The following is a 15,553-nucleotide window of genomic DNA, read 5'->3' as shown; positions in this document are numbered from 1 at the left end:
GCAGTAATTCTGAAATTTTGTTTCCAAGCTTTACATGTCACAATGAATAATCGTTTTCAAAAGTCATAGTACTGGAAGTTTGTCGAAGAACAAATTTTAATGATTTATTGAGCAGTTCGTTAAAATCTTTCATTTTACTGCCGTTAAAATGGATATCAAACAGTTTTCGTTAGACTTATCAGATAATGTTTACAAAACCTGGCTTTTAAATTGTTCAACATAACCTTTAGATAAAAGACTCATGCTCTTATATTACCTGTACATGTAAAACCATCAGCATCAAGCTCGTACCCAGAGTCACACGAACAAGTAAATGATCCTGCTGTGTTCGTGCAAACGCCATTTGTATCGCCACAGTTGTCAGTATTTGCAGTGCATTCGTCTATATCTGAAAGCAACAAATTATTCTTTGTAAGGTTGATATTCTAATGTCAAAGCTACATACGAAATATCAATAGATGAGCGTTATTGCAACACCTACATGTCTTACCTGATTGTCGTATTAATAATGCTTTTTATGACACTTTGCAATTGTAATAATTCTGAAATTAAGTAACCAAGATTTTCATGCCACAATAAATAATCATTTTCAAAAGCCAAAGTACTGGAAGTTTGTCGACGAAACGAGTTTGATGATGTATTAAAGAGTTCTTAAGAATCTTTCCTTTTACTTCCATGAAAATTGATATCAAACATTTTGTTACGCTCATCAGTAAATGTTGAGAAAACCTGGCATTTTATTCGCTCATCATTACTTTTAGGAAACGATTCATGCTCGTGTTTTACCTGTACATGTAAAACCATCAGCATCAAGTTCGTATCCAGTGTTACAGGAACAAGTAAATGATCCTGCAGTGTTTGTACAAACGCCATTTGTATCGTCACAGTTGTCAGTATTCGCAGTGCATTCGTCTATATCTGAAAACAGCAAATAATGTTAATCAATGTGTTTTGTTTTTGAAAAACCTGCATATGAAATGTGTAAACATGAGTGGCATTTCATGGCGTACATAATTTTAAGGTTGGTATTCTGTTGTGAAACCTACATATGAAATATCAATCCATGATCGTTATTGCATCATCTTTAATTATTTGTATGACACTTTGCAAAGGTAGTAATTTTGAAATTGTGTTTCCAGCCTTTTCATGTCACAATGAATAATTGTTTTAAAAATTCACAGTACTAGAAGTTTGTCGACAAACACGAACGGATTTTCATGAAGTATTAAGATGTTCTTTAGATTCTCTTATTTCATTTCCATGAAAATGTATATCAAACATTTTTCTTTAAGCTTATCAGTAAATGTTGAGAAAACATGGCATTTTAATCGCTCAATATAACTTTAAGGAAACCAATCATGCTCGTGTATTACCTGTACATGTAAAACCATCAACATCAAGTTCATATCCAGCGTTACACGAACAAGTAAATGATCCTGCAGTGTTCGTGCAAACGCCATTTGTATCGTCACAGTTGTCAGTATTTGCAGTGCATTCATCTATATCTGAAAACAGCAAATAATTGTTAATCAGTTTGATTTTCACTTGAAAAACCTTCATATGAAATATGTATACATGAGTAATTTCATGGCGTACATTATTTTTCAGATTGTCATATTGATAATCAATCATATATCAATTTGTAGATAATGTTGAAATGCAATTTGCTTGCATAACATGTTACAATAAATAATTGTTTTTAAAAATAATAGGCCTGAAAGCAAGTAAAAGTATATATGTGGATGATGCATTTAATAGTTTGTTAAAATCTTTCCTATTGCTTATATTATATCTTTAATTTAGAAAGTGAACTTTTTTCTTACACTTAGAAGATGTAGAAAATATATAGCATTGTAAAGAATCAACATGACTTTTAAAAAAAAAGACTCATGCTCGTGGATTACCTGTACATGTAAAACCATCAGCTTCAAGTTTATATCCAGCGTTACACGAACAAGTAAATGATCCTGCAGTATTTGTGCATCCACCATTTGTATCGTCACAGTTGTCAGTATTTGCACTGCATTCGTCTATATCTGAAGACAGCAAATAATTGTTAATCAGTTTGATGTTCATTTAAGAAACTTTCATATTAAAGATGAAAACATGAGCGATAACTCATCAGGTACATATTTTTCAGATTGCCATATTGATAATCAATGATTTGACACGTGTTATCTTCAATTTTCTTCCTTAACATGTATCAATAAATAATTGATTTTAAAGATAATAGTCCGGAAAGTTCGCAGAAGTACATATGATGATCATGTGTTTAGAAAAAATAGATTAATATATGTTCTATTGCTAACATTGTATCTTGAAATGAGATATTTAATACTTTTTCTTACGCTTGTTTTTCAAAGAATGCAGATAATACATAGCAATGTTATAAATGCTTCATAATTTTAAGATAAAAGTGTCATGATGGTGTATTACCTGTACATGTAAAACCATCAACATCAAGTTCATATCCAGCGTTACACGAACAAGTAAATGATCCCACAGTGTTCGTGCAAATGCCATTCGTATCGTCACAGTTGTCAGTATTCGCAGTGCATTCGTCTATATCTGAAAACAGAAAATAATTGTCCATAAGGATGATATGATAATTCTGTTGTAAAACCTACATATGAAGTTTCGATACATGCGTGTGATAGCATCAACTACATGATTTCTCTGATTGTCATCTTGATAATTCTTACTATGAAACTTTGCAGTTGTAGTAATTCTGAAAAGTAATTTCCAAGCTTTTCATGTCACAATAAGTAATCGTTTTCAAAAGTTATAGTACTGGAAGTTTGTCGACGAAGAGTTTTGATGTTGTATTAAGAAGTTCTTTAATAATGTTTCATTACACTTATATTGAAATGGACATCAAACGTAATTTTTTACACTTATCAGTACATGTTGTAAAAATCTGGCATTTAAATCGCTCAATATAACTTATATGAAATGATTCATGTTCGTGTATTACCTGTACATGTAAAACCATCAGCATCAAGTTCGTATCCAACGTTACACGAACAAGTAAATGATCCTGCAGTGTTCGTGCAAGCGCCATTTGTATCGTCACAGTTGTCAGTATTTGCAGTGCATTCGTCTATATCTAAAAACAGCAAATAATTGTTATTAGGTTGCTATTCTGTTGTGAAACCTACATATGAAATATCATTCATGCTCGTTATTACATCTACATGATTTCTCTGATTGCCGTAATGATAATGATTTTTATAACAATTTGCAATTATAGTTATTCTGAAATTTAGTTCCCAAGATTTTCATGTCACAATGAATAATTGTTTTCAAAAGTCATAGTAGTGGAAGTTTGTCGACGAAAAGATTTAATGATGTTTTAAGAAGTTCTTAAAAAAATCTTTCATTTTACTTCCATGAAAATGGATATCAGAAACTTCTTCAAGCTTATCAGTAAATGTTGAGAAAATCTGGCATATTAATCGCTCAACAGCACTTTAAGAAAACAATTCAAGCTCTTGTATTACCTGTACATGTAAAACCATCAGCATCAAGTTCAAATCCAGCGTTACACGAACAAGTAAATGATCCTGCAGTATTCGTGCATATGCCATTTGTATCGTCACAGTTGTCAGTATTTGCAGTGCATTCGTCTATATCTGAAGACAGCAAATAATTGTTAATCAGTTTGATTTTCACTTGAAAAACCTTCATATGAAATATGTATACATGAGTCATTTCATGGCGTACATTATTTTTCAGATTGTGATATCATATAACACTCTGTTGATAATTTTGAAATGCAATTTGCTTGCTTTATATGTTAAAATGAATAATTGTTTTTAAAAAATAATAGGTCTCAAAGGTAGTAAAAGTTTATATGTGGATGATGCATTTAATAGTTTGTTAAAATCTTTCCTTTTGCTTATATTATATCTTTAATTTAGAAAGTGAAATTTTTCTTACGCTTAGAAGATGTAGAAAATTTAAAGCATTGTAAAGAATCAACATGACTTTTATAAAAAGACTCATGCTCGTGGATTACCTGTACATGTAAAACCATCAGCATCAAGTTCATATCCAGCGTTACACGAACAAGTAAATGATCCTGCTGTATTCGTGCATATGCCATTTGTATCATCACAGTTGTCAGTATTCGCAGTGCATTCGTCTATATCTGAAAACAGCAAATAATTGTCAATTAGGTCGATATTCTATCGTTAAAACTACATATGAAGTATCAATACATGAGCGTTGTTACATTACCTACATGATTTCTTTGATAATTCTTACTGTGAAACATTGCAATTGTAGTAATTCTGAAAATTAATTTTCAAGCTTTTCATGTTACAATAAATAATCTTTTTCAAAAGTCATAGTAGTTGAAGTTTGTCGACGAAGAGATTTTGATGATGTATCAAGAAGGTCTTTAAAAATCTGTCATATTACTTCCATGAAGATGAATATCAGAAACTTCTTTAAGCTTATCAGTAAATGTTGAGAAAATCTGGCATATTAATCGCTCAACATCAATTTTAGGAAACCAATCATGCTCGTGTATTACCTGTACATGTAAAACCATCAGCATCAAGTTCGTATCCAGTGTTACACGAACAAGTAAATGATCCTGCAGTGTTCGTACAAACGCCATTTGTATCGTCACAGTTGTCAGTATTTGCAGTGCATTCATCTATATCTGAAAACAGCAAATAATTGTTAATCAGTTTGATTTTCACTTGAAAAACCTTCATATGAAATATGTATACATGAGTAATTTCATGGCGTACATTATTTTTCAGATTGTCATATTGATAATCAATCATATAACACTTTGTAGATAATTTTGAAATGCAATTTGCTTGCTTTACATGTTACAATGAATAATTGTTTTTAAAATCATAGGTCTGGAAGTTAGTAAAAGTATATATGTGGATGATGCATTTAATAGTTTGTTAAAATCTTTCCTATTGCTTATATTATATCTTTAATTGAGAAAGTGAACTTTTTTCTTACGCTTAGAAGATGTAGAAAATATATAGCATTGTAAAGAATCAACATGACTTTTATAAAAAGACTCATGCTCGTGGATTACCTGTACATGTAAAACCATCAGCATCAAGTTCATATCCAGCGTTACACGAACAAGTAAATGATCCTGCAGTATTCGTGCATATGCCATTTGTATCGTCACAGTTGTCAGTATTCGCAGTGCATTCGTCTATATCTGAAAGCAGCAAATAATTGTTAATCAGTTTGATTTTCACTTGAAAAACCTTCATATGAAATATGTATACTTGAGTAATTTCTTGGCGTACATTATTTTTCAGATTGTCATATTGATAATCAATCATATAACACTTTGTAGATAATTTTGAAATGCAATTTGCTTGCTTTACATGTTACAATGAATAATTGTTTTTAAAATCATAGGTCTGGAAGTTAGTAAAAGTATATATGTGGATGATGCATTTAATAGTTTGTTAAAATCTTTTCTATTGCTTATATTATATCTTTAATTGAGAAAGTGAACTTTTTTCTTACGCTTAGAAGATGTAGAAAATATATAGCATTGTAAAGAATAAACATGACTTTAAAAAAAAGACTCATGCTCGTGTATTACCTGTACATGTAAAACCATCAGCATCAAGTTCATATCCAGCGTTACACGAACAAGTAAATGATCCTGCAGTATTCGTGCATATGCCATTTGTATCGTCACAGTTGTCAGTATTTGCAGTGCATTCGTCTATATCTGAAGACAGCAAATAATTGTTAATCAGTTTGATTTTCACTTGAAAAACCTTCATATGAAATATGTATACATGAGTAATTTCATCGCGTACATTATATTTCAGATTGTATTATTGAAAATTATCATATAACACTCTGAAGATAATTCTGAAATGCAATTTGCTTACTTTACATGTTACAATGAATAATTGTCTTTAAAGATAATATGTCTGAAAGCTAGTAGAAGTATATAATTATGTGGGTGATGCATTTAATATTTTGTTAAAATCTTTCCTATTTTTTATATTAAATCTTTAATTTAGAAAGTGAACTTTTTTCTTACGCTTAGGAAGATGTAGAAAATATATAGCATTGTAAAGAATCAACATGACTTTTATGAAAAGACTCATGCTCGTGGATTACCTGTACATGTAAAACCATCAGCATCAAGTTCGTATCCAGCGTTACACGAACAAGTAAATGATCCTGCAGTATTCGTGCATATGCCATTTGTATCGTCACAGTTGTCAGTATTTGCAGTACATTCGTCTATATCTGAAAACAGCAAATAATTGTTAATCAGTTTGATTTTCACTTGAAAAACCTTCATACAAATTATGTATACATGAGTAATTTCATGGAGTACATTATTTTTCAGATTGTCATATTGATAATCAATCATATAACACTCTGTAGATAATTTTGAAATGCAATTTGCTTGCTTTACATGTTACAATGAATAATTGTTTTTAAAATCATAGGTCTGAAAGTTAGTAAAAGTATATATGTGGATGATGCATTTAATAGTTTGTTAAAATCTTTCCTATTGCTTATATTATATCTTTAATTGAGAAAGTGAACTTTTTTCTTACGCTTAGAAGATGTAGAAAATATATAGCATTGTAAAGAATCAACATGACTTTTATAAAAAGACTCATGCTCGTGGATTACCTGTACATGTAAAACCATCAGCATCAAGTTCATATCCAGCGTTACACGAACAAGTAAATGATCCTGCAGTATTCGTGCATATGCCATTTGTATCGTCACAGTTGTCAGTATTTGCAGTGCATTCGTCTATATCTGAAGACAGCAAATGATTGTTAATCAGTTTGATTTTCACTTGAAAAACCTTCATATGAAATATGTATACATGAGTAATTTCATGGCGTACATTATTTTTCAGATTGTCATATCATATAACACTCTGTAGATAATTTTGAAATGCAATTTGCTTGCTTTACATGTTAAAATGGATAATTGTTTTTAAAAAATAATAGGTCTGAAAGCTAGTAAAAGTATATATGTGGATGATGCATTTAATAGTTTGTTAAAATCTTTCCTATTGCTTATATTATATCTTTAATTTAGAAAGTGAACTTTTTTCTTACGCTTAGAAGATGTAGAAAATTTAAAGCATTGTAAAGAATCAACATGACTTTTATAAAAAGACTCATGCTCGTGGATTACCTGTACATGTAAAACCATCAGCATCAAGTTCATATCCAGCGTTACACGAACAAGTAAATGATCCTGCAGTATTCGTGCATATGCCATTTGTATCATCACAGTTGTCAGTATTCGCAGTGCATTCGTCTATATCTGAAAACAGCAAATAATTGTCAATTAGGTCGATATTCTATCGTGAAAACTACATATGAAGTATCAATACATGAGCGTTGTTACATTACCTACATGATTTCTTTGATTGTCGTATTAATAATTCTTACTGTGAAACATTGCAATTGTAGTAATTCTGAAAATTAATTTTCAAGCTTTTCATGTTACAATAAATAATCATTTTCAAAAGTCATAGTAGTTGAAGTTTGTCGACGAAGAGATTTTGATGATGTATCAAGAAGGTCTTTAAAAATCTGTCATATTACTTCCATGAAGATGAATATCAGAAACTTCTTTAAGCTTATCAGTAAATGTTGAGAAAATCTGGCATATTAATCGCTCAACATCAATTTTAGGAAACCAATCATGCTCGTGTATTACCTGTACATGTAAAACCATCAGCATCAAGTTCGTATCCAGTGTTACACGAACAAGTAAATGATCCTGCAGTGTTCGTACAAACGCCATTTGTATCGTCACAGTTGTCAGTATTTGCAGTGCATTCGTCTATATCTGAAGACAGCAAATAATTGTTAATCAGTTTGATTTTCACTTGAAAAACCTTCATATGAAATATGTATACATGAGTAATTTCATGGCGTACATTATTTTTCAGATTGTCATATTGATAATCAATCATATAACACTTTGTAGATAATTTTGAAAAATAAGCTATTCATGTTACAATAAATAATCATTTTCAAAAGTCATAGTAGTTGAAGTTTGTCGACGAAGAGATTTTGATGATGTATCAAGAAGGTCTTTAAAAATCTGTCATATTACTTCCATGAAGATGAATATCAGAAACTTTTTTAAGCTTATCAGTAAATGTTGAGAAAATCTGGCATATTAATCGCTCAACATCAATTTTAGGAAACCAATCATGCTCGTGTATTACCTGTACATGTAAAACCATCAGCATCAAGTTCATATCCAGCGTTACACGAACAAGTAAATGATCCTGCAGTATTCGTGCATATGCCATTTGTATCGTCACAGTTGTCAGTATTTGCAGTGCATTCGTCTATATCTGAAGACAGCAAATAATTGTTAATCAGTTTGATTTTCACTTGAAAAACCTTCATATGAAATATGTATACATGAGTAATTTCATGGCGTACATTATTTTTCAGATTGTCATATTATATCACACTCTGTAGATAATTTTGAAATGCAATTTGCTTGCTTTACATGTTAAAATGAATAATTTTTTTTAAAAAAAATAGGTCTGAAAGCTGGTAAAAGTATATATGTGGATGATGCATTTAATAGTTTGTTAAAATCTTTCCTAATGCTTATATTATATCTTTAATTTAGAAAGTGAACTTTTTTCTTACGCTTAGAAGATGTAGAAAATATATAGCATTGTAAAGAATCAACATGACTTTTATAAAAAGACTCATGCTCGTGGATTACCTGTACATGTAAAACCATCAGCATCAAGTTCGTATCCAGTGTTACACGAACAAGTAAATGATCCTGCAGTGTTCGTGCAAACGCCATTTGTATCGTCACAGTTGTCAGTATTTGCAGTGCATTCATCTATATCTGAAGACAGCAAATAATTGTTAATCAGTTTGATTTTCACTTGAAAAACCTTCATACAAAATATGTATACATGAGTAATTTCATGGCGTACATTATTTTTTAGATTGTCATATTGATAACCAATCATATAACACCACTTTGTAGATAATTTTGAAATGCAATTTGCTTGCTTTACATGTTACAATGAATAATTGTTTTTAAAATCATAGGTCTGAAAGTTAGTAAAAGTATATATGTGGATGATGCATTTAATAGTTTGTTAAAATCTTTCCTATTCCTTATATTATATCTTTAATTGAGAAAGTGAACTTTTTTCTTACGCTTAGAAGATGTAGAAAATATATAGCATTGTAAAGAATCAACATGACTTTTATAAAAAGACCCATGCTCGTGGATTACCTGTACATGTAAAACCATCAGCATCAAGTTCATATCCATCGTTACACGAACAAGTAAATGATCCTGCAGTATTCGTGCATATGCCATTTGTATCGTCACAGTTGTCAGTATTTGCAGTGCATTCGTCTATATCTGAAGACAGCAAATGATTGTTAATCAGTTTGATTTTCACTTGAAAAACTTTCATATGAAAATATGTATACATGAGTAATTTCATGGCGTACATTATTTTTCAGATTGTCATATTATATCACACTCTGTAGATAACATTTTTTGAAATGCAATTTGCTTGCTTTACATGTTAAAAATGGATAATTGTTTTTGAAAAATAATAGGTCTGAAAGCTTAGTAAAAGTATATATATGGATGATGCATTTAATAGTTTGTTAAAATATTTCCTATTGCTTATATTATATCTTTAAATTTAGAAGTGAACTTTTTTCTACGCTTAGAAGATGAATGTAGAAAATTCTATAGCATTTGTAAGAATCAACATGAACTTTTATAAAAAGACTCATGCTCGTGGTTTTACCTGTAATGTAAAACATCAGCATAAAAGCTTCATATCCAGCGTTACTCGAACCAAGGGTTAAAATGATCCTGCAGTATTCGTCCGATATGCCCCTTTGTTCGTCACAGTTTTGTCGCAAGTAATTTTGCAAGTGCAATTCGTTCTATATCTGAAAGACAGCAAATTTGTTTTGGAAAAATAGTTTGGGAAATTTTCACATTGAAAAAACCCTTTCCCTAGAATATGTATACCATGAGTTAATTTCCATGCCGTACAATTTTTTTCAGAATTGGGCATACTCCATAAAACACTCTGTTAGATCAATTTTTGAAAATGCAAATTGCTTGCTTTTAACATGTTAAATGGAATAATATTTTTTTTAAAAATGATAGGTCTGAACAGCTGGTCAAAAAGTATATATGTGGATGATGCATTTAATAGTTTGTTAAAGATCTTTCCTATTGCTGTAAATTATATTTTATAATTTCAGAAAGTGGACTTTTTTTTCTTCCTTGCTTAGAAGATGTAGAAAATGTTTAAAAGCATTGTAAAGAGATTTCAACAATAGACTTTTTATAAAAATACTCAATGCCTCGTGGGTTTAAAACCTGTACAATTGTAAAAACATCAGCCATCAAGTTCCCATATCCGCGTTTTAACACGAACAAGTAAATGATTCCTGCAGTATCGTGCATAATGCGATTTGTAATCATCACAGTTGGGTCAGTAATTCGCAGTGCCATTCGGTACTATATTGAATAACATTGCAAATAAATTGTTAATCAGAGTTTGATTTTTTCACTTGGGAAAAACCCCTTCATATGAAAACTATGATATTTTTGAAAAATTTTAAATTGGCGTACTTTAAATTTTTGGGATTGTAAATTTTGGGAATAATCAATCATATAAAAATTTTGGGAAAGATAATTTTGAAATGCAAATTGCTTTGTTTTAAAATTTTAAAATAAATTTAATTTTTTTTTAAAAAATGATGGGTTTGGGAAAGGGGGGTAAAAGTATATTTTGTGGTTTTGATGCTTTAAAATTTTTTGGTTAAAATTTTTTTCCAAATTGTTTAAATTTATTCTTTTTTAAAGAAAGTGACTTTTTTTTTTTTAAACCCCTTAAAGAAGTTTTTAAAAAAAATGAAAAAAGCATTTTTAAAAAAAATCAAACTGATTTTAAAAAAATCCCTCTGCTCGGGGGATTCCCTTTGTACTTTGAAAAACCATCAGCACCCAATTTTTCATATCCAGCGTTACCCCAAAACAAGTAAATGACCCTTTGCAGTTTTCGGCATATGCCTTTTTTGTATTTTTCACGGGTTTGTCAGTATTTGCAGTGAAATTCGTTATATCTGAAAAAAAAGAAAAAATAATTTTTTAATTTTTTTTTAAATTTTCCCATTGAAAAACCTTCTTTAAAAATATTATACTTGAGTAATTTCAGGGCCCTTTACATTTTTTTCGGTTTGCCCATATTGAAAATTTCAATCATATAAATTTTGTAGAAAAATTTTTTGAAATGCAAAATTTGCTTGCTTTAAAATGTTACAATAAAATAATTTTTTTTTAAAATAAAAGGTTGGAAAAAGTTAGTAAAAGTATTATGTGGATGATGAAATTTTTATGTTTTTTTAAAATTTTCCCTATTCCCTTATTTTTATATTTTTTAATTGAGAAATTTGGAACTTTTTTTTTAAAACGTTTAAAGAAATTAAAATAAAATGCTTGGTAAAAATCAAAATGATTTTTTATAAAAAAAGACCCCAGGGCTCGTGGATTATTTGTACATTGAAAACCCAATCACATCAAGTTTTACCCCAGCTTTTAACAGGGAACAAGTAAATGATCCTGCAGTATTCGTCCCAAAAATTGCCTTTTGAAATGGGTCAAAAAGTTGTAGTATTTCCCAGGGGGCATTGGGCCCCTTTTATTTTGAAAACCCCAAATTTGATTTTTTAATAAAGTTTGATTTTCAATTAAAAAACCCCTTCATATGAAATTTAGGGTAAAACATAAAAAATTTCATGGCGTACTTTTTTTTTTTCTGATTTTTTTATATCATATAAAAACTCTGTGTTTTAAATTTGAAATCCCAATTTTTGCTTCCCTTTAAACTTTTTAAAATAAATTTAATTTTTTTTAAAAAATAATAGGTTTTTGGAAAAGTTTGGAAAAAGTAAAATTTGTGGATAAATGCATTTAATTTTTGGGTTTAAAATTTTTCCCCCTATTGTTTTAAATTATATCTTTAATTTAGAAAGTGACTTTTTTTTTCTTCGTTTTAAAAAATTGTAAGAAAATTTTAAAGGGGCATTTTTAAAAAAATTCCAACTACTTTTAAAAAAAAAAAACTCTTTGCCCCGGGGGTTTAAACCTGAAAACATGAAAACCATAAAGCAAAATTTCAAAAATCCACCCGGAAAACACGAAAAAAGAAAAATGCCCTCCCAGTTTTCCCTTTGCATATCCCAAATTTTGGGTTAATCGCCCCAAAAGTTGTCAGTATTTGCAGTGCTTTCCCGCCCTATATCTAAAAACGGGCAAATAATTGTAAATTGGGGCCCGATATTTTTAAACCCGTAAAAACTAATATAAAAGTATAAAAAACATAAACCCGTTTTTTAACATTCCCTTTCATAAATTTTCCTTTAAATTGTCGTATTAAAAATTTCCCTTCCCTGTGAAAAAATTGCAAATTGAAATTTAATTTTTTAAAAAATTTAAATTTTCCCAACCCCTTTTTCATTTTTTAAAAATAAAAAAACCCTTTTTTCCCAAAACCCCAAAGTAGTTAAAAGGTTTTTTCCAAACAAAAGAAAAAATTTTGATGATTTTAATAAAGAACCCCCTTTTAAAAATCTGTCTATTATTTTCCATGAAAAGAAAAATCGAAAATCTTTAAGTTATCAGTAAATGTTGAAAAAAAATCTGGCAAAATTAATTCGTTTCAACTCAATTTTGGGAAAACCAACCCATGTTCGTGTTTACCTTTTTAAATTAAAAACCCATCAAATCAATTTCCCCAAAACCCCGGGGGTTACCGAACAAGAAAAAGGGACCCTTTGCAGAAAATTCGGGGCATATGCCTTTTTGTATAAATCACAGTTGTCAAAAATTTGGGCAGTGAAATTCATCTATATCTGAAGACAGCAAAAAAAGGGTTTAATAAAAGTTTGATTTTCACTTAAAAAACCCCTTTCCATAGGGAAAATTTTAAAAACGGGAAGTAATTTCAGGGCGTACTTTAAAATTTTTTCAGATTGTCATTTTTATAATAAACATAAAAACATTTTGTAGAAAATTTTGAAATGCAATTTGCTTCCCCTTTACATTTCCAATGAAAATTTTTTTAAATCAGTGTTTTTTTTCCACTTAAAAAAGCCCCCATGTGAAAAAATGAAAAACCCTGTGGGGTTTATTCCATCGCTTTCCATAATTTTTGGGTTGGGTTTTTCTTTTACGGGAAACCTCCCATTTTGAAATTCAAACAGACGTTATTAAAATAAAATTTAAAATGATTTCTCTTAAAATTGTGGGTAGGGGTTTAAGATTTTTATGAAAACCTTTTGCAAGGGGGTTAGTAATTTTTAAAATTTAGTTTTAACCCCTTTTTTCATGTAAACAATAAAAAAAATCGTTTTGGGAAAAGGGTTCATATTAGGGGAAAAGTTTTTTTCGACGAAAAGTTTTAAAATGATTTTTAAAAGAATTTTTTTTAAAAAAATCTTTCTTTTAAATTTACCATAAAAATGGAAAAAAAACATTTTTTTTACGCTTTTTCGTAAATTTTGGGAAAAAATCCCTTTTCCCAACGCTCATAACCCTTTTTTATGGACAGAAAGAATAATTTTTTTAATCATTGTGTTTTTTTTACTGAAAAAAACCCGGAAAAATGAAATATTTCACATGAAGTTTTTTTCCCTTTCGCGTTACGAAAATTTTGCAAAAAATTTCCCCGAAATTGGAAAAATCTAAATAAAAACTCTGTAAAAATTAAATTTTTAAAATGAAATTTTTTCCCTTTAAAAATGTTTTTAATGAATGATTGTTTTTGAAAATATAGCCCCTGAACGTAATTTAAACTATTTTGTTGATAATGTTTTTAAATTTTCTTGATTATCTTTCTTTTTGTGATATTATATTTTTAAAAATATTTTTCCTTATGTTTTATCAGACGGGGTTTAAAAATAATACATGGGTATTGAAAAAAAGCAACATTTTTTTTTTTGGTTTTTTTTAAAAAAGATATGACCCTTTTTTTCCGTACAAAAATACCATCAGCTTTAAAGTTGGGAACAAGCTTTAACCCCGAAAAAGTAAAAAAATCCTTACGTGTTTTGAAAACACCTTTTGTATTTGACAGTTACCAAATTCTTCCCGGGGTTTCCCGGGTACAGACCGGAATATCTAGCTGGAGGGTGACTGTTTACAGCGGTAACGAAGCTCTGCCGAGTTTCCGTTATACAGTTACCCTGGAGCTAGAAATTCCCGTCTGCACCGACTGCCGGTGTTTGATTCTTTTTCTTGCATTTTACATATCAATTGTTTTCAGAACAAAAATTGTGAGAACTGATATTCTCATTACGCACTTTTTTCTTATAGTAGCGTATGAACTTACAACTCCATTCATAACGGTAAAGTGACATCATCCTAAGAACGCAAATCATTCATAAAAGGCATGCGGCAGTGATGTCATTTAAAGCACGCGACTTGTTTTACATGGGGGGTGTAAGAAGAAAGTTTTCTTGCACCGGTGTAAACGGTAGATAATACTGTCTGATAAGCAAGAATTATTTGTATTGCATTCGTCAATATCTGAGAACATCAAATAATTGTTAGATAGTTAGATCCATCTTTCTTTAAGAAACCTTCACATACAATATTCATATATTAGCGTCATCTCTTCCACTTGATGTTCCTGATTTTTATGTAGATAATATATTTTACAAAATTGTGTTAGTGATTCTGAAATGCAATTACCGTGCTGAACATTATATTTGATATATATTCAAAACAACTTTAAAATTTGACATAATTGTTTTCAATTTTATATTTTAATACACGAAATTGTTAATAACAAATATAACTTAGAACAATATCTGTGATTAAAACAAGTACTTGGTCCAATGGATAAAACGAGAGGGACATTCTATCATCATTTTAAATACTAGTAATTGTTTCCTTATCGTTGTAAGTATCAATTATTTGTCAATGAATATTAAATGAGTCAACTAGCTTAAAATAACAACTACTTCAGCTAAACCTGAGCATAATGCCACAAGAAAATATTTTTTCATTACTGCTTTGACAGATGTATTCAATAATAAATGAAATCAAAAGATTAATTTGGATTAAGCTACGGAGAGAATAATTCAATGTTTCGGATTAATTATGGAATCTGCCATTAGTTAGAGAACGAAAACATTTTGCTGATAAGATATGTTAGTATGATAAATATTGCTTACTTGAAGATAATATATAATTTGAAACCTATTATCACACTTATTTTACAGTTCTACCGTTCAAATTATATATGGGTTATTGCAAAGAATATGTATAATATCATTTCTTATCGTTTTTAAACGCAGCTATTCGTCTTAAAATTTGTACACCAAAAACAGTAACTGTGCGTATACTTATTTGTCTTACGTTTTTCTCATATCTAAATTATGTATAGTTTTGATTTGGCAAATAACATTATACATATATATACCAGTTTAAAAAAAATAAGAAAAATATATAAATAATAAATAGAATTGACGTTTTG

General features: G+C 29.5%; 1 protein-coding gene across 1 annotated transcript in view; it reads right to left on the bottom strand.

Moving 5' to 3' along the window:
* Positions 1–12,762, bottom strand: part of LOC132742062 (fibrillin-2-like) — a 77,793-nt gene extending 65,031 nt beyond the window's left edge. Inside the window, exons 1-19 of the mRNA XM_060730347.1 lie at positions 12,759–12,762; positions 9,271–9,402; positions 8,740–8,871; positions 8,222–8,353; positions 7,705–7,836; positions 7,174–7,305; positions 6,655–6,786; positions 6,127–6,258; positions 5,594–5,725; positions 5,066–5,197; positions 4,538–4,669; positions 4,019–4,150; positions 3,501–3,632; positions 2,975–3,106; positions 2,437–2,568; positions 1,905–2,036; positions 1,374–1,505; positions 787–918; positions 257–388 (exon numbers count right to left, since the gene is read on the bottom strand). Coding sequence (XP_060586330.1) covers positions 257–388; positions 787–918; positions 1,374–1,505; positions 1,905–2,036; positions 2,437–2,568; positions 2,975–3,106; positions 3,501–3,632; positions 4,019–4,150; positions 4,538–4,669; positions 5,066–5,197; positions 5,594–5,725; positions 6,127–6,258; positions 6,655–6,786; positions 7,174–7,305; positions 7,705–7,836; positions 8,222–8,353; positions 8,740–8,871; positions 9,271–9,402; positions 12,759–12,762 — 2,380 coding nt within the window. The remainder of the gene's footprint in view (positions 1–256; positions 389–786; positions 919–1,373; positions 1,506–1,904; positions 2,037–2,436; positions 2,569–2,974; positions 3,107–3,500; positions 3,633–4,018; positions 4,151–4,537; positions 4,670–5,065; positions 5,198–5,593; positions 5,726–6,126; positions 6,259–6,654; positions 6,787–7,173; positions 7,306–7,704; positions 7,837–8,221; positions 8,354–8,739; positions 8,872–9,270; positions 9,403–12,758) is intronic.
* Between the last annotated feature and the right edge of the window lie 2,791 nt (positions 12,763–15,553).

This window comes from Ruditapes philippinarum, unplaced genomic scaffold (genome assembly GCF_026571515.1).
Source record: "Ruditapes philippinarum isolate M1 unplaced genomic scaffold, ASM2657151v2 ctg2009_1_1_1_1, whole genome shotgun sequence".
Classification (NCBI taxonomy): Eukaryota; Metazoa; Mollusca; class Bivalvia; order Venerida; family Veneridae; genus Ruditapes; species Ruditapes philippinarum.
This window is presented reverse-complemented; position numbering and strand designations above follow the sequence as displayed.